This window comes from Mirounga angustirostris, unplaced genomic scaffold (genome assembly GCF_029215605.1).
Source record: "Mirounga angustirostris isolate CCGP_5_RB_7025 unplaced genomic scaffold, mMirAng1.0.hap1 SCAF_6, whole genome shotgun sequence".
Taxonomy (NCBI): domain Eukaryota; kingdom Metazoa; phylum Chordata; class Mammalia; order Carnivora; family Phocidae; genus Mirounga; species Mirounga angustirostris.
In genome coordinates, this window is record NW_026991714.1 from 120,350,484 (window position 1) to 120,373,864 (window position 23,381).

The window sequence follows — 23,381 nt, forward strand, 5'->3', positions numbered from 1 at the left end:
AAGAGATAGTTAACATTTCCTAGCGGCTGGTCAAAGAGGAAAGAGTTCAGGAGATGTTTACTATCTGTAAGACTGTTACCTTTACCCCTATTTTGAAGGGAAGGGTGTGAGAAGAACAGATGGTCAGCAAAAAGGTAAAAGCCTTATATCTATCAGGGGCTTAAATGTCTTATGGGCTCAGGCTTGTAATATAAATGAATAAAGTTTATTGACAAGATTTGTAGGAGCAGTGCAGAGAACTCTAGAAAACATGCCTAATCTAAAGGGGGCAGCCAATATTTAGTGTCAGCCAATTGTTGCCATATGGGAAGGGAGGTCCAAAGGTTTGCAGGTCTAATTTTTTTAAGGATTTTTATTTATTTATTTGACGCAGAGAGAGAGATAGTGAGAGAGAGAGAGAGAGCACAAGCAGGGGGAGAGGCAGACAGAGGCAGAGGGAGAAGCAGGCTTCCTGCTGAGCAGGGAGCCCAATGTGGGGCTCCATCCCAGGACCCCGGGATCATGACCTGAGCCGAAGGCATCCGCGTAACTGAGCCACCCAGGCGCCCCTGCAGATCTAATTTTTAAGAGAATTCGGAAATCTGAATTTTTATATGAAATTTTTAAATTTTTAAATGCTGGCAACAAATCTAAATTGGGAGGGAAGAAGAAGAGGAAAAATTAAAGAGAACAACATGCAGGCCAAGCAGAGCAATGATACAACCCAGGTTTTGCCAGTTTGTCACTCTTGCTTTATGCAGACTTCTTATCTTTTCCTAACAACTGGGGACATGTTTGGGAACTTACTTCAAGGTATACTCAGAACTATATTATATGCAGTCAGAATTTCCATTGCCCTGCCAGTTCTTTAAATCAAGTCATACAGTTTTTATTGAGCACCTAACATGTGCAAAGTTATCATTACATCTTACTTAAAATGAAATATGTTAACAATTAATTACATGAAGCAGAGATATAACTTCCATAATGGCCCAAATGACTCTGAGATACACGCTTAATTTCACCTATCTTTTAAAAAAAATATGATCAAATATAAAGAGAATTCTTTTTAGAAACCTATGTGAGCACTACAATTCACCTCTGAATTTAAAAGGTTAATGGGAAAGTTTCAAAAGAACATAAGGCATCCCTGTGTTTAAAAGTAACACTTCTAAAAGAATCCAAAGGCAACCACCCTGAAAACCTTCTCACTGGAGGCAGTTTGGACCTCTGAATGGCTTCTATCGCAACAGAGGTCATCTATGACACCAAGCAGTACCCAAGTTCATACTAATTCCAAAAGGAAAAAAAAAAAGTTGGGAATCTTGTCATCTGATTGGGTGAGAAGTCACTAAACAATTCAACCCGGCTCAGGTTACCAATTGCTCGTGACGACATTTTAATATAAACGTGTTAAACAATATACATAGTATCCTGCTTCCCACATGAGATTTACATCGCTTTCGTCACTTTTCCCCCTTATTTTTTTTTTCCAGCCTTCCTCTGTGCTCGTCTCTCTCCCAGTCTACAGTTTTTGTACACTTAAGGTGTGCCTACTTCTGTTTCCACTATTTCTTCTGCTCTTCATCGGGGTCGGACTTTTCAAAAAATTAACCGTCTCTGCTGTCTCAGAGATTCTCCATACCCCTTACACCCCCATCCCGAGGCCCATCCCCTCCCACCTCCCCAGCCCCCTTCTAGAACCTGGACTCCTCCCCACGCTCCATCCCTTGTCTCTCGGCCTACGATGCCCTCAACGTCTCCTCCCCGGCTGCGTACCTCCCCCCACCCACGTTCCTCCCCGGGCCGGGCAGCCTCAGCCATTCCAGAAATTGACAAAGAAGTTGCAAAGGGAGTGCCACTTCTCGGCACAGTAGGTCTCCGTGAGCTTTGCGTTCTCGTCCAACCCGTCGGGATCCGGCCGGGTCCCCAGGGCTCGCTCCTCTTCTGGGTCCGAGGCCGCCTTCCTCTTGCCCGCTTTGGCCTTCTCAGAGGGCTTTCCCCTGGGAGACTTGCTCGCGGGAAGTCGGGCCCCTCCGGCGGGGGCGGGGGCGGGAGCTGGCTCCCGGAGCCGCCCCCGGCTCCTGACCGGGGGCTCGGGATCCCGGGGGAAGGCGGCCGCGGTGGGGCGCACGGGTGAGGACCCGTGGGGCACCAGGCGCAGCTCGGCGCCGTGGCCCTTCTCGCCGGCGCACAGGCGAGCCTTGAGCGGAGCGGGGTCCTGGCACGGCCGCCGCTTCCTGCGCAGCCGTCCCAGCACCTGCTTCCAGTAGCGCGAGCCGCGGGCGGCGTAGGCGGCGCAGCGCTCGGGCTCCCCGCGGTAGGCGCACTGCTGGAGCGCCCCGGCCGGGTCCAGGCAGCGCAGCGCCAGCTCGCTCCCCGCCGCGGGCCCTGGGAGCTCCCGCAGGAGCTGCCAGCTGCACGCGTGCCGCTCGCGGCTGAGGAAGCGGCCGGACGAGCCGCCGGCGGGACCCGAGGCCGGCTCCGCCGCGCTGCCTGTCGCCCCCTGGTCTCTCCGGGCGGCCGCGAGGAGGCAGCCACCCAGCAGCAGCAGCAGCGACAGCAGCGACAGCGACGCTCGCAGCCGCAGAGGACTCATGGTCCGCGCTCAGGTCGGGTCTTCCGGGACGCCTGGGCGCTTCAGTGGTGGCTGGGCCAGGAGAGCAGCATCCTCGGACCTGGGGACAGGGGCAGAGACGGCTGCTGCAAATGCGTCTACGAAGTCCCCTTCCCGTACCGTCTGCGGTTCCCATACGCTGGTTTCCAGTGGGCAGCAGCAGCCTGAGAGAGACCCTCTGAGAAAATCGCTGACTGTCTAAATAATCGTTCTTACATCTTTCTGAAACCCGTGCAAAGACGAAAGCAAAGCGATGCCTGAAAATTGCCACCTCCACACCCTCCCATCTTCACTCTCCGATAAACTACAAAATCGTTTCAGATTGTTATTGGGAAACATGCATTTGTACTGCCCTCTGAACTTACCGAGTTCTAGGAGAGGTGGTGGAGTCTTATTAGGGTAGAGGGAATGACTGCCTGCGAGATGAGTCCGTTTTCGCCGGCTCGCAGTGAATGAACGTGTTATGAATGGGACAGGAGGGGCCTCCCCCACTCTGCCCCTCCCAGACTTCTCTCACACTGGGAGATTTCCCCCCGCCACCACCACCACACACATACACCCCCCCATGTGTATGAGAGAAGTGACACTGTGACATGAAATATCAATCTCGTATTTAGCTTCCGATGTTCAAAAGAATCACGCAAATTTTAACAAGTCATTCTTTTCTTTCCGTTTACATATTTAATCATCCGGACATGAAGTTAAACAGAAAGATCTAAGTTTTTAAGAGTTAAACAAAAATTTCATGTTAGAAACAACAACTGTCAATATTCTAAACCAGGCACTACACTCTCTTCTTCATATCATTCTGAGTTCTGTGTTCTCACCCAGCCTTTGATAGTCTTTCTTATCCTAATAATGTAACCTTAATGCTAATAACTGTTAACTACTAATAAAAATATGCTCTCTTTTATTAATATGCCATAGTGTCCTGCAGTTCACCCAGGGTGGGCATTTGGGTTTTGGATTATTCTTAGGTATTATTAAATCAATTATAAACTGCTTGCAAAAATTAGAAGTTTAAAAAATAATTTATTTGGATTATAGTTAGCAGATAATATTACCAATTCAAATGGTGTAATCTTTAAGAGTTGCTGTGTTCTTGAATCTTGAGAATTTTATATTTAAGCAAAGCTTAAAATATTCCATCATCTCTTTAAAAAAAATATTCTCAGTAACAAATGTGTTTTTTTTTCATTTCAAGAGTTTTTATACTACTCTACAATTGTTTTATACATGTGAGTACTTTCCTAAAATAATTACCCAAGATGTCAAGAAGTCTCATTATATTTCCTAATGTTCTGTTGCAGATTATATTTTCTATTACTGAACTCACTTTTGATATTGTATTTGAACAGTTATAATTTGATCTATAAAAACCAAAATATTTCAGAATTAGAAGAACATATTTAAATATATATTAGCATATATATTAAATATATAGTAGTGTATATTGACCTAAGAAAGGAAATTTTTACTACTCTGGTGAGATCAGAAAGATTAAATGACTTATCAAGGTCACACATAATTTAGTGATAAAGCCACATGCCACCTGACTTTCAGTGATCAATAATCTTTACATTTCAGGGGCGCCTGAGTGGCTCAGTTGGTTAAGCGTCTGCCTTCGGCTCAGGTCATGATCTCAGGGTCCTGGGATAGAGTCCTACATCGGGCTCCCTGCTTAGCAGGGAGTCTGCTTCTCCCTCTCTCCACTCAAGCTCTCTCTCTGTCTCTCTCAAATAGATAAATAAAATCTTTTTTTTTTTTTTAAGATTTTATTTATCTATTTGAGAGAGAGTGAGAGAGACAGCACATGAGAGGGGGGAGGGTCAGAGGGAGAAGCAGACTCCCGGCCGAGCAGGGAGCCCAATGCGGGCCTCGATCCCGGGACTCCAGGATCATGACCTGAGCCGAAGGCAGTCGCTTAACCGACTGAGCCACCCAGGCGCCCGATAAATAAAATCTTTAAAAAAATAGTCTTTACATTTCAGCTTTGTATTACACTGTTATCACTTTCAAAGTTAGTTAGGTTTTTGTTACGTCAATCTGATTTATAATGAAAAGCAATTAGTACCTATTAGGTTAACAAATATTAATGTAAGTTTCATAAACAAGAGTAGCTTACTGGGGCGCCTGGGTGGCTCAGTCCTTAAGCATCTGCTTTCAGCTCAGGTCATGATCCCAGGGTCCTGGGATGGAGCCCCACATCTGGTTCCCTGCTCGGCGGGAAGCCTGCTTCTACCTCTCCCACTCCCCCTGCTTGTGTTCCTGCTCTCGCTAACTCTCTCTCTTTGTCAAATAAATAAGTAAAATCTTAAAAAAAAAAAAAAGGAGTAGCTTACTAATGTACTTCAAAGATGGAAACCTTCTCTTTCCCAGAAAACTCTATTTGTAGGAGTAAAGCACTGATGAGGAGAGCTAGAGGCTTTTGTCTGTTGCTCTGGCTTTACTTACTGTTACCAGCTACCGAACTGAATTGGAAGAGTTTTTCAGCTAAATAGTGACATCTTGTGACATTGCACACTAATTACAATGAAAAAGTTCATTATCTGGAAAGTCCTCATCGTTAAGAGATATTCCAGAGACCAAGCTTTCTGTCAGAAATATTGTTCACCGGGCAAAAGGGCACACAGATGTGCTTTGCCACATCAAAAAGAGGTATGCCTTACTACAAGTTACATTTTATTTTAAGATTTCACTTATTTATATTGAGAGAGCTCATGAGCGCAATCCGGGATCGGGGGCAGGTGCAGAGAGGGAGAGAAAGAACATCAAGCAGACTCCACGCTGAGCACAGAGCCCAATGCAGGCTCAGTCTCACTACCCTGAGATCATGACCTGAGCCTAAATCAAGAGTCCCATGCTCAACCCACTGAGCCACCAAGGTGCCCCCCTCCCAAGTTACTTTTTGTAAGCTGTGGTCACAACATTTGCCATTTTAACCATTCTTCAGTGTACATTTCAGTGGCATAAGTACATTCACACTGTTGTGAAACCATCACCACCATCCAGCTCCAGAACATTCTTTATTTTCCAAATGTACCCATTAAACAATAACTCCTCGTGTCTTCCTTCCTCCACCTCCTGGTAACCATCATTCAACATTCTGTTTCTATGAATTTAACTACTCTAGGCACCTCACAGAAGTGGAATCATACAGTTTTTGTCCTTTTATGATTGGCTTATTTCACTCAGCAGAATGTTTTCAAGGTTATTCCATGTTGTAGCGTTTGTCAGAATTTTCTTCCTACTTAAGGCTGAGTAATATTCCACTGTATGTATATACCACATTTTATTTACCTATTAATCTATTAAGGGGCTCTTGAGCTGCTTCCACCTTTTGGCTCTTGTGAATAATGCTGCTCTGAATATGGCTGTACAAATACCTGTTTGAGTTTCTGCTTTCAATTCTTTTGGGTATTTACCTAGAGTGGAATTAATGGGTCACATGGTAATTTTATTTTTAACTTTTTAAATTTATTTTTTTTAAGATTTTTTTTAAATTTATTTGACAGAGAGAGACACAGCGAGAGAGGGAACACAAGCAGGGGGAGTGTGAAAGGGAGAAGCAGGCTTCCTGAGGAGCAGGGAGCCGGATGCGGGGCTCCATCCCAGGACCCTGGGATCATGACCTGAGCCGTAGGCAGACGCTTAACGACTGAGCCACTCAGGCGCCCCTAACTTTTTTAAAATAAGGATTTTATTATTTATTTGAGACAGAGAGAGCACGCATGAGAGAGAGAGAGAGCAAGTGAGCAAGCAAGCACGGGGGCGGGGAGGGGCAGAGGGAGAGGGAGAAGCAGACTCCCCGCTGAGCAAGGAGCCTAATGCTGTGGTGCTCAATCCCAGGACCCCAAGATCATGATCTGAGCCGAAGGCAGACACTTAACCGACTGAGCCACCCAGGAGCCCCTACTTTTAACTTTTTGAGGAACCTCCATACTCTTTCCCATAATGTCTGCACCATTTTACATTCCTGCCAACAGTGCACAAGTGTTCCAATTTCTCCAAATCCTTGCCAATACGTGTTGTTGTTTGTTTGCTTGCTTGCTTGCTTGGTTTTGTTTTTATGATAGCCATCCTAATGGGTGTGAAGTGATATCTCATTGTGGTTTTCATTGGCATTTCTCTAATGATTAGTGATGTTGAGCATGTTTTTCTTCTGCTTATTGGCCATTTGTATCTCCTCTTTGTAATATGTCTGTTGAAGTCCTTTGCCCATTTTTTCAATGAGCTTGTTTTACTGTTGTTGTTGTTGAGTTATAGTTCTTTATATATTCTAGATATTAACCCCTTTAAAAAATTTTTTTAAGATTTTATTTTTAAGTAATCTCTACCCCCAACATGGAACTCGAACTCACAACCCTGAGATCAAGAGTTGCATGCTCCACCAACTGAGCCAGGCAAGTGCTCCTAAATATTAACCTCTTATGGATATATGATTTGCAATATTTTCTCCCATTCTGTAGGTTGTCTTTCATTCTGTTGATAGCGTCCCTTGATGTACAAGAGTTTTAAATTTTGATGTAGTCCAAGGGAAGACATTTTTTAAAATATCATGATGTGAGATGTGTAAGAGAGCATGAAATAAATATTTTAATATTGATTTAAAAAGGGGTGCCTGGGTGGCTCAGATGGTTAAGCGTCTGCCTTCGGCTCAGGTCATGATCCCAGCGTCCTGGGATCGAGTCCCACATCGGGCTCCCTGCTCCTTGGGAGCCTGCTTCTCCCTCTGCCTCTCTCTCTGTCTCTCATGAATAAATAAATAAAATCTTTAAAAAAATATATTGATTTAAAAAGTAATCTTGTTTGCATCAGTGATCCAACAGGTCTGTTTGGATTCATACCATATGCTACCTAATAGTTTAGAATGGGGTGAATTTCTTGATCATTTTAGTGATTAACTTCTTAGTCCTGCCCCGTGAATAATAGAAAGGAAATATATTACCATAAGGAACTTTGTAGCACCTCCTTCCCTTCTAGAGAAGGTTAGCTGCAGCACCTGACCCACAAACTTCTATGGTGAATAGGCCTCCTGCCTCTTGGGTCTCCCTCCCTCCCTCTCTCTCTTTCTTTCTTTCTATCTCTACACGCAATGTGGAGTTTGAACTCACAATCCTGAGATCAAGAGTTGCGTTCTCTACCGACTGAGCCACCCAGGTGCCCCAGGTTTCTTAAGACTACATAATTCTTTCTGCATGTAAAATCAGCTTTGCATAGTTCAATATTCAAATTTTCTTTATTTCTTCAGTATTTGCCTAATCTTGCAAATTATAATATAAGCTTTCTAGGCAAGGATAACTTTTTTAGTTCTTTTGTACCTAATACAATGCTCAAGGCAAAAAGCTGATTGCTTGAACTCTCACACATTGCTGGTAGGAGCATAAAGTGGTGCAATCACTATAGAAAACTGACATTTTCTTGTAGAGTTACATACACTGTGATCCAACCACCCTCTTCTAGGTATTTACCCAGTGTAAATGAAAACATATGATCACAAAAAGGTAAAAGAATATTTGTAGCACTTTATTCATTGCAATAGCCCCAGAGTGGAAACAACTTAATTATCCATCAACAAGTGAGTGGATAAACAAATTGTAATAAAAATCTGCTTATTACTCAGCAATAAAAAGGAATGAACTGCTGCAGCATGCAACAGTGTGAATTAATCTCAAAACCATAGTGTTGATCAAATGAAGCCAGGCACAAAAGAGCCCATATTGTGTGACTGCATCTATATAAAATTCTACAACAAATGAAACTAATCAATGATGGAAAAAAATTAGAATAGAGCTGCCCCTGGGGGATGAGTGGTGGCTTGTGTTACCCAGGAAGGGATACAAAGGAACTTTCTAGGGGTTATATATTTCTACATAGTATATATCTATATTCTATATTTTCTACATATTTTATTTTGATAGAGGTTTAGGTTACACCTAAGATTTATATATTTTGTTGTATGTCAATTTTACCTAAAAAAGAAGCCAAACCTGTAAATAATTATTCAACCTAAGTTAATGATATCAATGTTGAGTGTTTAGGGATAAAGTGTATTGATGCTTGCAACTTGTTTTTATTTTTTTTTTAATTTTTTTAAATTTTATTTTTATTTTTTTTATTTTTTTAAGATTTTATTTATTTGTGAGAGAGAGATTGAGAGACAGAGAGCATGAGAGGGAGGAGGGTCAGAGGGAGAAGCAGACTCCCTGCTGAGCAGGGAGCCTGATGTGGGACTCGATCCCAGGACTCCAGGGTCATGACCTGAGCCGAAGGCAGTCGCTTAACCAACTGAGCCACCCAGGCGCCCTGCAACTTTTTTTTTTTTTTTAAGATTTTATTTATTTGTTTGACAGAGACAGAGACAGCGAGAGCAGGAACACAAGCAGGGGGAGTGGGAGAGGGAGAAGCAGGCTTCCTGCTGAGCCGGGAGCCTGATGTGAGACTCGATTCCAGGACCCTGGGATCATGACCTGAGCCGAAGGCAGTCACTTAACCAACTGAGCCACCCAGGCGCCCCCCTGCAACTTGTTTTTAAATGAATAAAAAATCTGGATGATATGAATAGAGGGAAATAAGTAGTAGTTATGTTATAAAACTAATATAATAAAATATTAATTGTAGAATCTAGGTCATAGGTATATGGGTGTTCACCGCATAATTTTTTCAACTTTTTTTGTATTTTTGAAATATTTTACAATAAATGTAAAAAATAGAGAATAACAAAAACAATTTTAAAAATTATATTCCTACAATTAAGAATTAACATATATTAATATCTTGTTATATTTGTGTTCCACAATTTTTTTAAGGAAAAAATGTCAAATGACTCTTCCATTTTCATTACCCCTATCAAATCCCATTTTCCTCCTGCCCCACTCCCAGCCAGGATAGCCTGCATTTTATCATAAGTTTGGGGCATATTCTTTCAATACACTTGTAATAATTTTATATTTGTTTATGCACATATATGTAAAGCTCATGTCAAGCATACTCATTGCAAGGGAGCTTGGCTGGCTCAGTCTGTAGCGTGTAAACTCTTGATCTTGGGGTTGTAAGTTCAAGCCCCACATTAGGTGTGGAGATTCTTAAAAATAAAATATTAAAAAAAAAAGTATGCTCATTGCAGCTTCATTTATAATAGTGCAAAATTGGAAAAACCTAAGTATCAGTAAAGAAGTGAATAAATTAAGGACTTTCATATAATGGACTAGATCTTGGAAACATAATGTTAATTAATTAATTAAACATGAGCTTATAAATGATACTTTTTGTTCTTTATGGATACACATATATATAGCAAAATGATAAAAACATGGACAGGAAGTATATACACAAACTTCATAAGTTATTTCTGGGAAGGTAGGGAGGAGAATGGGATTATGGCATTTTGCACCATATACATTAAGGAAAATTTGAAACAAACAAAAAGAACTTTCGTCAAACTCCCCTTCCTCCTCCAGCTTTATTGGATAGTTTAAAATTACATTTCTATTTTCTAGGACTTCAGTTGCTTTTTTCCATCTGACTTTTAAAAACTGAAACACAGTTGTCTAAGTGATATAGTATACAAAAATAACAGTGTGATTTCTGTGAAAATGCATTTCTCTGCAATTCCTGAATAACTCCAAATTATGCTAACTCTGAGCATAAATGTTTACTCTGGGTTTTAGACTTAGTCTTTGAAAAAGATGTGTTCCAAACCTTTGCCATCACCTTATGTATATCCAGCCTCAATGCTGTGATGAAGTTGTTCCTGTTTGGGCCTTTATCTCAATTTTTCTCACACAGCCATTAACACATATTTGTCTTTTTATTTTGTATACTCCCACTCAACTGTATGTTCTATGTAGGGCTTCATACAGATGTTACTTGATAATATTTAATAGCTACGGGGTCAGACAATCCAAGGCCATCATTATGCTAAAACTTTAAGTTATTTATGGAAACTCATAGATACTTCCAGAATTGTTTTTATTTTCTACATGGGAACATATCCAAGAAATGCAGATCAGGCTTACTGGTCTGACTCAACTCTTCCCATTCATCAATCCCTATTCACCAGTGGGGCGGAAAGGGGTTCTTTAGCAAAGCATTATACATAGCACCTCTAGCAAACTAAACATAAACTTTTTTTTTTTTTTTTTGGTAGTTAAATGCAGAAAGTCGATTTTTTCCCATTTTCTCCTTTTACATGGCAAGTACAATTCACTGGCCTGGGAGTAGACTCTGCCAACCTTTGGCCAGTGAAGAGGATTCAGAGAAAATAATACAACCATCAATCAGAAAAAGGAGGGGCAACAAAGGAAAATAATTAAGCTGTGGCTTCCATCGTGCGTTCCTGTGCAAGGTGCCCTGACTCACCACAGTGCTAACAGTTGACTTCACTTGTTCTCCTGCAGTTGATGGCTATGTGACCAGTTTCACGACACCTATCATGCTTCACTTTGGAGCAGTCTTTCTGAATGTATCCAAATTGTCCACAAGAACAGCACTTCTGCTCATCCTCATGGTCACGGTCATGAGCCAGATGGCCTGGTTGGCCGCAGTTGTAGCAGCATTGCTCTCTCTCTCTCTCTCTCTTTCTCTCGGGCTCCTGGCAGGCCTTGGTCATGTGGCCATGTCTACCGCAGTTATAGCAGGCATCCTCTTGAAGATCACAATCATCGGCAAGATAACCAGACTCACCACAGTGATAACAGGTGTCTGGAGGAGATAAGGAACCAAACTGGAAACTTTCCACCTCTGCCACAGCTTCTCATTCCATGACCATGGCCTCCACTAGTAGGGCATTCCTGGGCCTCCATAGCCAGATCATCCACACTTGAGACGCTCACTGCTGCGCATGGCTGCAGTTAGATCTTCGGTGTCTGAGCAGGCCTGCAGTGTGGACACTCAGACACAGGCCCAGGGAAGGCCTGCCACTGATTTCTGAAACCACCTTTCTGGGGGTAAAAATAACAGCTAATATCTATTTAGCACTTAGTATTTTTTAAGTGTATCATGTATTGCTCATTTAACCCTTACCATAACTTTACAGAGTACAGGTTTGTAATCCATTATTTATAATTCTGAGACTGGAAAGGGTCTAAAAACCATATTTAAAAAATTCTTTTGGCAGCAAAACCTGACCTGAACTGGCTTGCAGCTATTTAGTCTTTGATTTATTCCTCTTACTATGGCTGGTTATTCATATGTTTTGCTGCAGAGCTATAAATGTATTTGATTATAGGGTGCTGCCCTAGAAGCTGTTGAGTGTGACATAATACAAGGTATATGCACTGGATTACTAAATCCAATCAAAACCTAAAATCTAAATCTAAATCTAAATCTAAATCTAAATCTAAATCTAAATCTAAATCTAAAAAAACTCTAGATTCAGAAAACCACCTGGCAGGGATTTCAAATATGTGTTGTGGACCAGTATGATGATCATCACCATTTTACAGATGAGACATAGAAGTTAAGTCACTCACTCAAGGTGACATAGTTAACAAAAAGAAAAATCAGTGTAGTTAATAATAATTTTGCATGCTTATTGTGGCAGTCACTTGGTTAAATGCATTTTATTCATTATCTCATTTAATACTCACTGCCACCGTAGGAGGTCCTAATTCCCATTTCATGGGTGAAGGAACTGGAGCTTAGAAAGGTCATACAACTCCCTTGGACACATAGCTGTTAAGTGTGGTGAGGAAGGATTTAAAAACAAGACCGTCTGACATTAATATATTCGATTATTACACTATCCCTTACAAACCGATGATACTAGCCATTTCCTCTCTTCTAAATGTCATTTCAAACTATATACCTACTTACCTCTGGACATTAAAGAGTAAGATTTTTAACATATATATATCAGATAATTTTAGTCACACGTTAAAACTCTCCTATGACTTTCTACTGCATCTGAGTAAAATCCAAATTCCTTACAATGGCCCCTTTCTATCTCCTAGTTCATCTCCCCACACAACCGACTTTCCTTAGGCTTTTACACTAGGTGTATCCTCTACCTGGAAGTCTCCCCAGATCTTCACACACCTGGCTCCCTCTTGTCATTCAGGCCTCAGGTTTTTCCCTAATTACCAAGTCTAGAGTCTCTAATCACCTTATTTATCCCATCATTCTGCTTTACATGGAATATAAACATGACATTTTCTTGTTTATCTGTTTACCCTTTTTCCTTTCATTAGGATGTAAGTTCACCAAAGTGAACACCCTGTCTGTTTTGGTTTCTTTTGAAGCTCCAATCTCTGGTAGAGTTCAGCAAGTGGTAGGTACTTAATTTTGGCTGAATGAATGAATGTAGTAACGTGCTTTTTAGTTTCAGTGGTGGGAAATACATTGAGAAGGTGGGTGTGAGAAGACTGTGAAATGTGAAGATACTTGAACATCAGCTTAATCGGATTTTGCCTAACAGTACAAACAGTGCCTGACACAGAGCAGGTGCCAAATAAATATTTGTTGAATGAATGAACAACAGTAAATATTACTAACTTGGATCGTGGGCAAATTACTTAAACTTTCTGAGCTTAGTTTCCTCACCTCTAAATTAAAGATTAATGGGTGCCTGGCTGGCTCAGTTGGTAGGGCATGTGACTCTTGAATAATAAAATAAAATCCCCCCCCAAAATAGATTGAAAGTTAAAACTCACTTTACAGGGTTGGCCTAGGAATTATAGGAGATAACGCATGCCAAATGCCTACCACATAGCAGGCACTTAAGTTCGTTTCTTTTCCCTTACATTTATATACTACTTTATGGTTTATAAAGCTCTTGTAAGCTTTCCTAGATACATGACCTCATTTTATTTCCATAACCTTCTATGGCACTTCTCACTAGCTTCATTTTATAGATGAAAAGCAGACTCAGGGGTTGAGACAGACTCTTCAGGTAATGAGAAGCCAGTGGACAAATTTTATATGCAGAGTGACATGATAAAAGCAGTGGTTTTGTGTGTGTGTGTGTTTTTAAAGATTTTATTTATTTATTTGTTGGAGAGAGAGAGCCCAAGCAGGGGGAGCGCCGACAGAGGGAGAGGGAGAAGCAGGCTCTCAGCTGAGGAGGGAGCCCGATGTGGGGCTCAATCCCAGGACCCTGGGATCTTGACCCCAGCGGAAGGCAGCCGCTTCACCGACTGAGCCACCCAGACGCCCCCAAAGCAGTGTTTTTTGATACTGATCTCTTAGTGGTCTCTAAGATGGACTTGACTGAAGCTGGAAAAATAATACCTTAGCCACTATCATAAAAATCAAGTTTAAGGTGGTAAGGACTTGCACTAAGTGACAGAAGAATGTTTAAAAGCCTAATGAATTAAGCGACTCAATAGCCAGATAAGCCAAAGAAAAAAGGGGGGGTGGCTGCGAATTTTCACATGGGGTTGAGAAAAATCATGTATCTATAACATAGAGTACTTAGAAAACAAACTTGGTTTGGCAAAATGGTTGGCAGAAAGCCTTCCCTACGATAGCTATGCAGACCTTCTGGCGATTATGGCAAACACTGGAGCCCCTGCCCTAAGCGCCACTGCAGATCTTTCTTGCTTTCACCCCTCCCACTGGCATCGCCACCTCGAGTAGAGCACCTAAGTTCTTCAGGATCCTGTTTTCTCTAGCAGTCTGGTTGGATGAGGATCAAGGCAATAAGGAATTAAAAACTAAGTTTTTGAACTTCCAGAACCTTGGCTAAATCGCCTTTTTTCCATCTCTAGGAAATAAGTGTACCCTTATTCATCTCTCCTGCCTCGTTAACGACAACGAGCCACAAACATTTTCTTTCAAGCGCCAGCCGCCGAGCAGAAACTACTCCTACGCGTTCGCCTCACTCGCGCAGCGGAGGCCCTGGCGGTGAGCTGACGTCACTTCCGGCGCGCTGACGCTCAGTCCAGCGTGCCGACGCCTGCGTCAGCAAAGAGCGGGGCTGGGGGCCCCCGGTTTGAAGTCGTGCGGGTCGGAGGACTGCCGCCTCCGCCGCCGCCTCAGACCCCTGCTCCCCGGACGCGGCGGGGACGAATTCGGGCAGGCGGCGGGGCAGATGCTCAAGGGCCCGCGGCGGGACGCCCCGCGACGCACCGGCCGCTCCCCTCTGACCGCGGCCTGGGCCTTCGCCGCTCTGCTCTCTGGAAACTAGCGCCTCAGCGGTGCGGCGCGTAGCTCGCGGGGAGCCCCGAACCGCCGGCGCCCGGCCATGGCGGTCTCCAGGTGAGTACTGCTCCTGAAGAGAGGACGGGAAGGTGGCCGAGGCGAGGCACGGTCTCCTCTCGGTGCCCACCGTCCTAGAAAGGAGCCGTTCCCATTGTCACTGGGCTCGGGCGCCTTCTTCCACCGACTTCGGAGTTCACCTCTCGGTCTGTGAGGGTTTGGGCTCGAGTTACTCCTCGTAAATCCGTTCAAAAATGTCTTTTTCTTGTGCCCTGTGCCACGTTAGAACTAGTTTTTCTCTTTCCTCACCATGCTTCTCTTCTCTGGTTTCTCTTCCCCCTTTCAGTTCTAGAGCCTGTTACCTCTCTTAGTGTTCCTAAGGCTGATCCCTAATCTCCATTTCATGGGAAAACTTGGTAGTAACTGTCGAGGTTTGGGAGATTTGAATTACTATTATCCGAGTGAACTTCTAATTATGTTAGAAATTATTTATGGCTTTAGGGATATGTTCTTTCCTGAGGACTTTTTTCTTAGAGTATAATTCTTTTGTTTAGCAGTAAACATTCAGTCGTCCGCGCTGTAATCTTTGGCAAGTTCTTGTATTAGCACCGTCTTTCTTAACTAAGGCGTGAAAGATACCACAAATCTTAAATTACTTTATTTTTTTTAAAAAGATAATATTTATTTATTTGACAGAGACACAGCGAGAGAGGGAACACAAGCAGGGGGAGTGGGAGAGGGAGAAGCAGGCTTCCCGCGGAGCAGGGAGCCCGATGTGGGGCTCGATCCCAGGACCCTGGGACCATGACCTGAGCCGAAGGCAGACGCTTAACGACCGAGCCACCCAGGCGCCCCTTAAATTACTTTAAAGTGTTGCCTATCAACAGGAACGTCTAGGAAAACTGTAGAAAAGCCAACAAGACGTATAGCTATGGGAGGAAGGTCCCTTCCTCCAATGTGGTTAAGAATGGTGGGAAAACTTTGTTAGAGGTTTGATTTTGGAAATGTAGGTAGGGAATAGTCCCTCTGATAGCAATCAGGAATCACCAGGTTCACTAGAGTTGATGAGGTAAGTTTTCATGAGAACTGGGTCTGTCACAGACTAAAGGAAGCAATGATACTTCAGAAAACAAATAGTTTTCATTCATTTTTCACAATTGAACGCACTTCTTGACGTGGTAGGTGCTCAAGCTGTGTCTGTTTTGCAAGCCAAAAGGATAGCCCATCCCTCACAGACTCCCTAGATAACTGATGAAATAGTGTGTGGGAGAAGTCCATGGGAGTTGGTTTAAGGGGGTTGCTAGGTACCTGTAGTATGGAGCATCTCATTTTTATTTCATACATTAATTGAATCCAGTGTGAGGAAAGTCTTATTTTGTGATACATAAAATTGCCTTGAGAGAATAAAGTGGTAATTTAACTTTTTGCAAGTAACTGAAAGGTGTATCTTCTAATTTGTTACCTCCTGTATAAATATATATGTATGTTATAAATACATTGATACAGCAACTTAATATGAGATTTATTTATTAGATGATACAGTGTTTAAGAGAATGAGTAGCTCCTGGGGCGCCTGGCTGGCTCAGTTGGTGGAGCCTGCGGCTCTTGATCTAGGGGTCGTGGGTTCAAGCCCCATGTTGGGTGGAGAGTTTACTTAATAAAAAATTTTTTAAAAATTAGCTCATGAAATTCCTCTTAGAGCAGACTGTTTTCACAGTATTGGGTATAGTTTATTATAGAGACAAAATGAGAGTATTTAAAGAGAAACTAATCTGCTTGGCCTATGCTAATCTGTTTACAGAAGTTTAGGGCTTGTAAGTTTCTGAATGAATGAGTGGGTTTTGAAAGCTACTGCCTTTTGTTCGTGACATTGGATTTCAAAGGGTAGTGCTCTTTTTTATGTAGATTATTTCTTTGACAAAATTCTGTTAAATTCTTCAAAAAAAAAAAAAAAGCCTGTCATGGTTTTATGTAAAAGCTACTCCTGTGTATATTTTGGTGATATGATGGTTCAAGAAAGACACTTTTTGAGATACCTTATGTGTTTTGAGGATACTGTCAGTTCTTGCTTTTTTGATTAGAAGATTCATTTTGAATAGCAAACTTTAATTTCAAGCTGGTCTTCTCCATACACTAAGCATGTTTCTTTACGAACTGAATTTCCTTTCTTGTTGGTGTATGCTTGTAGAATACAGACTCATTTGAATATTTTATGCAGAATAAGTAGAAAATAGCTTAAGATATAAAAATCATATTTGCCAGAATCAAATCTAAAATACTTTTTTGCACTGTAATATTTTTAGGACCTTGTAAATATTAACAACAGAAGGGAAATGGTTAGTTGGTTCCATCATTCCCTCAATTGCCAGGTTCGGGAATCTGGGAATAATAAATGATTTTTTCCTCTCTCCTCTTCCCCCCATCCAGCCAGTTACCAAATCCAGTCCTGTTAGTCTATTTTTCTAATCTTTCTCTGGCCAGTCTTCTTTCTTTCCATACCAGTTACCACAATCCTGCTCCATACCACCATCATCTCTGATCCAAGACACCTGCAACAGCAGCCACTTGCTCTTCCTGCCTCCCATGGCGTCTCTAATTCTTCAGCCATATTTTGCTAATATGCAAATTTTAATGTCTTTTTTTGCTTAAAACCTTTAGGTGTTTTCTTTTACCTTAGCCTAACGTCCAAATTCCTTAACAGACTTAATCTTACTAGGTTCTCTGTGATCTAGTTCCTGCTTCACCTTTTTAGCTTCACCTTGTGTCAGGTTCTCTGCATCTCTCTCTCTCCCTTTCATTTTGAATCTGTGTTCTCACCTCACATTCTTTATGTCTGGAACATTTCTTTCTTGCCCTCCCACCCCCTTCCCCAAGTCTGGCTAACCTTAGTTTTTAGTCCAGCCTTAGTTTTGGAGTCTAAGCTTAAATGTCACTTTGGGGAGCTTTCTCTGGTTTTACTTCATCTGAGTTATTTGCACCAATATGTACTTCTGTCAATCATTACATATTTTGTAATTGTTTAATTGTTCTCCTCCCTGCTTGGATTTACATACACTCTGGAGAGAAGGGAGTATGTCTGATCTTTCTCTTTCCAGGAGAGTGCTTGGCTCTTAGTAGGTGCTCTACACATTTTTTTAAACGAATGAGTGATTTTCTTTCCTGTTTTAATAGCTGTCATGAGGGGCGCCTGGGTGGCTCAGTCGTTAAGCGTCTGCCTTCGGCTCAGGTCATGATCTCAGGGTCCTGGGATCGAGCCCCGCATCGGGCTCCCTGCTCCGCGGGAAGCCTGCTTCTCCCTCTCCCCCCTGCTTGTGTTCCCTCCCTCGCTGTCTCTCTCTCTCTCAAATAATAGCTGTCATGATTTTACCATAGTTTATGTATGTAGTAGAATATTTCCAGTGTTTTTCAGTGAGTCCTTATAGTTCAGCTATAGTTTTTCCCTAAGAAGACAAACTTTCACTATACCTTTGAATATTAGCCAGGGTTATAATTTTAAAAACACAATGTTATCAAAACTATTTTTTTTTTAAGATTTTATTTATTTGCGAGAGAGACAATGAGAGAGAGACAGAGAGCATGAGAGGGAGGAGGGTCAGAGGGAGAGGCAGACTCCCTGCTGAGCAGGGAGCTTGATGCGGGACTCGATCCCGGGACTCCAGGATCATGACCTGAGCTGAAGGCAGTCGCTTAACCAACTGAGCCACCCAGGCGCCCTATCAAAACTATTTTTAAAAGCGTATTGAATTCTGTGATAGTGTGGCCTTTTATAATGCAAATTGGATATGATACAGCTTTGCACTTGGTGTGATCAAATTTTTAGACCCTGCTTATAGTTTTATAAAGGTCTAGTTTTATACTTTGAATTGTAAGAATGTGGCAGAATTATCAAATACATAGTCAACTCTTGATTTGTGGGAGAGTTGAATCTTGGAAACAAACAAACTTTGAAACTCTAAAATTGCAAATATAGCATTTGAAGTTCTCTGTAAAATGCAGTGAAGTATTACTGAAAAATGTATGACTCTTTCAGACCCTTAATAAGAGACAAGTATACAAATGTAGGAGTCGAGAACAATGTTGCCCTTAAGATGTGAATGCTGGAAGGTCAGCTAAGCTCATTCACTAGCCACTTGCTCCCACAAAACCAAATTAATATATATTACGGCTTTCAGTGTTGCTTGCAAACAATTGTAATAATAACTGTTAAATCTTTGAATACTGCTGTTTTGCTTTGTGAGCCTTTCTCCAGTATCATTTATCACTTGGTTGGGGTTGGGCCATCGACAGTAAAGGCAGCCTTAGAGGAATTGTTAAGATATGTTTATTACAGAAGATGGTAAATTGAGTACCGTGGCTTACTACAGGTTTTTGTGTGTTTTTTTGTTTGTTTTTGTTTGCTTGTTTGTTTTTTAAAGATTTTATTTTATTTATTTGAGAGAGAGAGAGAACATGAGGGAGTAGGGTCAGAGGGAGAAGCAGACTCCCCGCTGAGCAGGGAGCCCGATGCGGGACTGGATCCCAGGACTCCGGGATCATGACCTGAGCCAAAGGCAGTCGCTTAACCAACTGAGCCACCCAGGCGCCCTGTGTTGTTGGGTTTTTTTAAGGTTGTTTTTCATACCTTTGCCAGATTATGCCGTAATTGGTTGAGGTGACTATTGTATATTGGTTAGCTAATAGGAAGATAGTTTTCCCTTGATCATATAAATTTAAAAATACAATTTAGAAAATTTTTCTTCAGTGATCTAAGCTATAAAGGTCATGTCTAAAATGTCTAGACAATAGTTATGATATGACTGCATTATTAGAAACTTTCTCAGGCCTCTGACATTTTTGCATTTGAAAATAATGCAGTGTTCAGAAAGCTTTCTGGAAAAAAAGGGAACACACCCTCTTATGAAAGAAACAAATTGCTACATTTGATCAGAACTTTGCTTAGTTTTGTTAATTCTCTCTGTATTGCTGATACTTCAGAGAAACATTGTTTCAACAGTCCTGTTCTACCAAATACAAGGAAGTTTCTTGATGTGGGGGAGGTTCCAGTGGATCCTTCCTACTGACAGGGAAAATGCTAAAATGATCTTGATGATCTCTAGGACAGCACAGGTTTTTTGTGTTTGTTAGGCCTGTTCCTCCATTACTGCTAATTTCAATCTGTTATAGGATTGACAGAAAGAACTATTGTAGATAATAATATGTCAAATATTTTATACTTTAAAAAAGTTAGGGACAAAAAAGCCAGGAAAGGCAGAAGAGGTATATAGAAGCTTTTACATTTCAGTCTGTATGGTAAATGCCTCCCTGTTCTTTGGTTTATTCCTCAGAGTACTTATATAAAGCGTTTTGTTGTTTTGTTTTTAAATTGTGATAAAATACACATGACATAAAATTCACCATTTTAACCATTTTAAAGTGCACAATTTTGTATGAACTTTGAAAGTAACAGATACTTCTTCTGAAGAACCTAGATTTTATCTTTAAGATAAAGTCATGCAAAAGGCTATAGCTTGATGGGTGGGTCAAGAGTAGAGGTTAGAAGAAAATGTCCTAAAGGAAATAACTGGTTGTACTATTTCAGCATTCGTTTAATGAGTATTTACAGAATGCTTTCTATGTTCTAGGTACTAGAGGTACAACAGAGAACAAAAATAGAGTCCCCATTTAAAAAAATTTTTTTTTAAAGATTTTATTTGTTTCTCAGAGAGAGAGTGTGAGTGGAAGCATGGTGGGGGGAGGGAGAAGCAGACTTCCTGCTGAGCAGGGAGCCCAGTGCTGGGCTTGATACCAGGGTCCTGGGATCATGACCAGAGCCGAAGGCAGACGCTTAACCTACTGAGCCACCCAGGTGCCCCTAGAATCCCTATTTTAAGGAGTTATGTTCTAGTGTGGTAGTGAGGAAATGCAGTTTAATCTAGCGTGCACCTGGCCTTGCACCTGGCTTTGGTGTGGTTTCACATCTTTATGTTGATTCTCAGTGTACTGTGTGGTGTCTTAAAGTAATCTTCCTTGTTTAAAGAATATAACATTAGCATAGTTTCAAATTACCCACGATATGAACTAGAAGGTATATATTTAAAAACATCAGTCTAGGGGCATCTGGGTGGCTCGGTCGTTAAGCGTCTGCCTTTGGCTCAGGTCATGGTCCCAGGGTCCTGGGATCGAGCCCCACATTGGGCTCCCTGCTCCGCGGGAAGCCTGCTTCTCCCTCTCCTACTCCCCTTGCTTGTGTTCCCTCTCTCGCTATGTCTCTGTCAAATAAATAAATAAAATCTTAAAAAACAAAAACATTGGTCTAGAGAATTTCTTGGAAGTTGTTTCTTTTGACCATAACTTTCTTGCCTAATAATATGTGAGACTTAATACAGTGTTTATATTAAATATTTAATTTATCTTCTTATTCCCTAAGTCACACAGAAAAGTAAAAAAATTCAAATAGTTTGTTTTAAATTTTACTGCACTTTTAAATTAAAAAAAAAAAACGTATAACAAAATAGACAAACTTGACTGATAATTCTCTTAGTTAAGATTACAAAGCTTTCCTTGTGAGGTATTCTGCTAGTTGACCTTATACTATTTTTCTTCTCTTTTTTTAAAGATTTTATTTATTTATTTGACACAGAGAGACAGAGAGGGAACACAAGCAGGGGGAGTGGGAGAGGGAGAAGCAGGCTTCCCGCTGAGCAGGGAGCCCGACATGGGGCTCCATCCCAGGACCCTGGGATCATGACCTGAGCTGAAGGCAGATGCTTAACGACTGAGCCACCCAGGCGCCCCGACCTTATACTATTTTTCAAAGAGATTTTTAAATTTATTCTGAGAATATGGAGGTCGGACGTAGATTGAAGAAGTTATATATATATATATATATATATATATATATATATATATATATATATATATATTTTTTTTTTTTTTTTAAAGTAATCTCTGCCCCCCAACGTAGACTTAAACTCACAATGGTGAGATCAAGAGTTGCATGTTCTACCGACTGAGCCAGCCAGGCACCCCTATACCTTTTTTTTTTTTTTTTTAATTTTCAACTGGTTTAGGAGTGGAAATGCAACATATACTTGTTTATTAACAATGAAGTAGTAACATAGGACATCGTTCAAAATGCCTATGATTTCTGTCTGTATCTTTTTATATCTTTACTTCATGAATTATCATAATGCAAACAGCTGAAGAGAAGAGGGGTTAGATTGCAGCTGCCAGCATAACCTCTACAAACTTCCACGTACTCTTTCCTTTTTCTAGTCAGTCTTTAGAGCAATTGCCTGAAGTCACAGGTTGGTAAACAAAACATGAATCATGTCTTATATAATTCTCTCTGAATTAAAATCAGAATTGAAAATGGGCCAGATTTCTTATCAGTAAATTCATAACCAGTAGGTATTATCAAATATAATTGCCTTATATTTTATTTAAATTATTCTTCCAGTCTTTGGTACCTTTCATACAGCTTGACATCTGTTACCTCTTTCTCCTCCATCTGTCTATCTTTCAAAAAATGAAGAATGGCATTTTTTTCCTACTAGCAGTTCTGCAAGAGAAGTTTTAGCCAAAAGAGGTATTGTGGTAAGTACTGTGTTTCCTCAGTTAGCCCCTCTTTTAACTTCCTTTCTCTTCTGACCACCTAGCTTCTGTCACACCCTCCCTCACTGAGGCCCCTATCCGCCCTCCAACATAATACTGACCCTGTCTCAATGCCCTTTAGAAACCTTTCCCCCACCAGTTCACTGTACCAGCCTTTTCCATTGTGTCCTGGCCCTGATGCTTACCCTGCTTGCCTCATAGCTGGCTACCATGGGGTAACAGGTCAGACTGCCCTCTTGTCAGATCCTGGTCTGCTCATCCCTTTGTTCTTCCTTTTGTGTGGTGTTTATTCTGCTGTTCTGGATAGAGGAAGGGAGAACTCCAAAAAAAACCACAACAACAACAAAGTATTCTTGTATCCCCATTCCTCTATTCAGAGAGGCAAGTTTGGCTACCACCAAGGTGGAAGATGTAAGGATAATTAGGCCTGGATTAGGTGAGAGAGTGAGCTGATCTGTTACCACCAGGACAGTTGGCTGCTGGAGAAACAGATGTTACATGACATGGCATTGGGATAAAGGCTTTGCATAAAAGAGAGGCAAGAGGAACTGTGTGGCTTTGAGACAGGATCAGCATTAGGTTAGAGAGAAGTCAAAGGTCTTTGGCCAGGAGTGTGGTTCTAATGAAGCTGGGTAGCAGGAGACTAAAGGAAAGTTTAGAAAGGGTGGAGATTTTTGAAGGAATACAGTGCCTACTTCATGGTCTCTTTCTCAGTTTGCTATTTGGAGCAGGTATAACTTGATGTTCAGAATGCTAAAATACTGCTGGGCTGATCTTATCACTTACTGAAACATTACCTTAACATCAGTTCTGTTTTTTTGTTTTGTTCTGTTTTTTTAGATTTATTTGAGAGAGAGAGAGAGTGGGAGGAGGGGCAGAGGGAGAGAGAATCACAAGCAGACTCCCTGCTGAGTGTGGGAGCCTGATGCAGGGCCTGATCTCATAACCCTGAGATCATGACCTGAGCCAGACGCTTAACCGACTGAACCACCAGTTCTGTTATTTTTATAACTTGTTTTTACATAATATAGCTATTGCAGATTAAGGGTGTTTC

The 23,381-nt window shown here is 41.5% G+C and overlaps 2 protein-coding genes and 1 pseudogene across 6 annotated transcripts in view; 1 reads left to right on the top strand and 2 right to left on the bottom strand.

Moving 5' to 3' along the window:
• Positions 1-1,790: 1,790 nt before the first annotated feature.
• FGFBP3 (fibroblast growth factor binding protein 3) lies at positions 1,791-3,038 on the bottom strand. Its single transcript, XM_045876269.2, has 2 exons — positions 2,962-3,038; positions 1,791-2,657 (listed from the first exon to the last, which is right to left on the bottom strand). The coding sequence occupies exon 2, from the start codon at positions 2,576-2,578 to the stop codon at positions 1,796-1,798; it is 783 nt and encodes a 260-aa protein (XP_045732225.1). The 5' UTR covers positions 2,579-2,657; positions 2,962-3,038; the 3' UTR covers positions 1,791-1,795.
• Positions 3,039-10,764: 7,726 nt separating this feature from the next.
• Positions 10,765-11,497, bottom strand: LOC123845523 (CCHC-type zinc finger nucleic acid binding protein-like; annotated as a pseudogene).
• Positions 11,498-14,476: 2,979 nt separating this feature from the next.
• Positions 14,477-23,381, top strand: part of BTAF1 (B-TFIID TATA-box binding protein associated factor 1) — a 111,140-nt gene continuing 102,235 nt past the window's right edge. For all 5 annotated transcript variants that reach the window (XR_010412517.1, XR_010412518.1, XM_045878414.2 and 2 more), the window contains exon 1: positions 14,477-14,794. Coding sequence is in view for 2 of the 5 variants with exons in the window: in XM_045878414.2 (XP_045734370.1) it covers positions 14,781-14,794 (14 nt within the window). In the remaining 3 variants the exon portion in view is untranslated. The remainder of the gene's footprint in view (positions 14,795-23,381) is intronic.

What these genes read in the sequence shown, in the direction of transcription:
- FGFBP3 (XM_045876269.2), bottom strand. Translation starts at nt 2,578, where the DNA reads ATGAGTCCTCTGCGGCTGCGAGCGTCGCTGTCGCTGCTGTCGCTGCTG.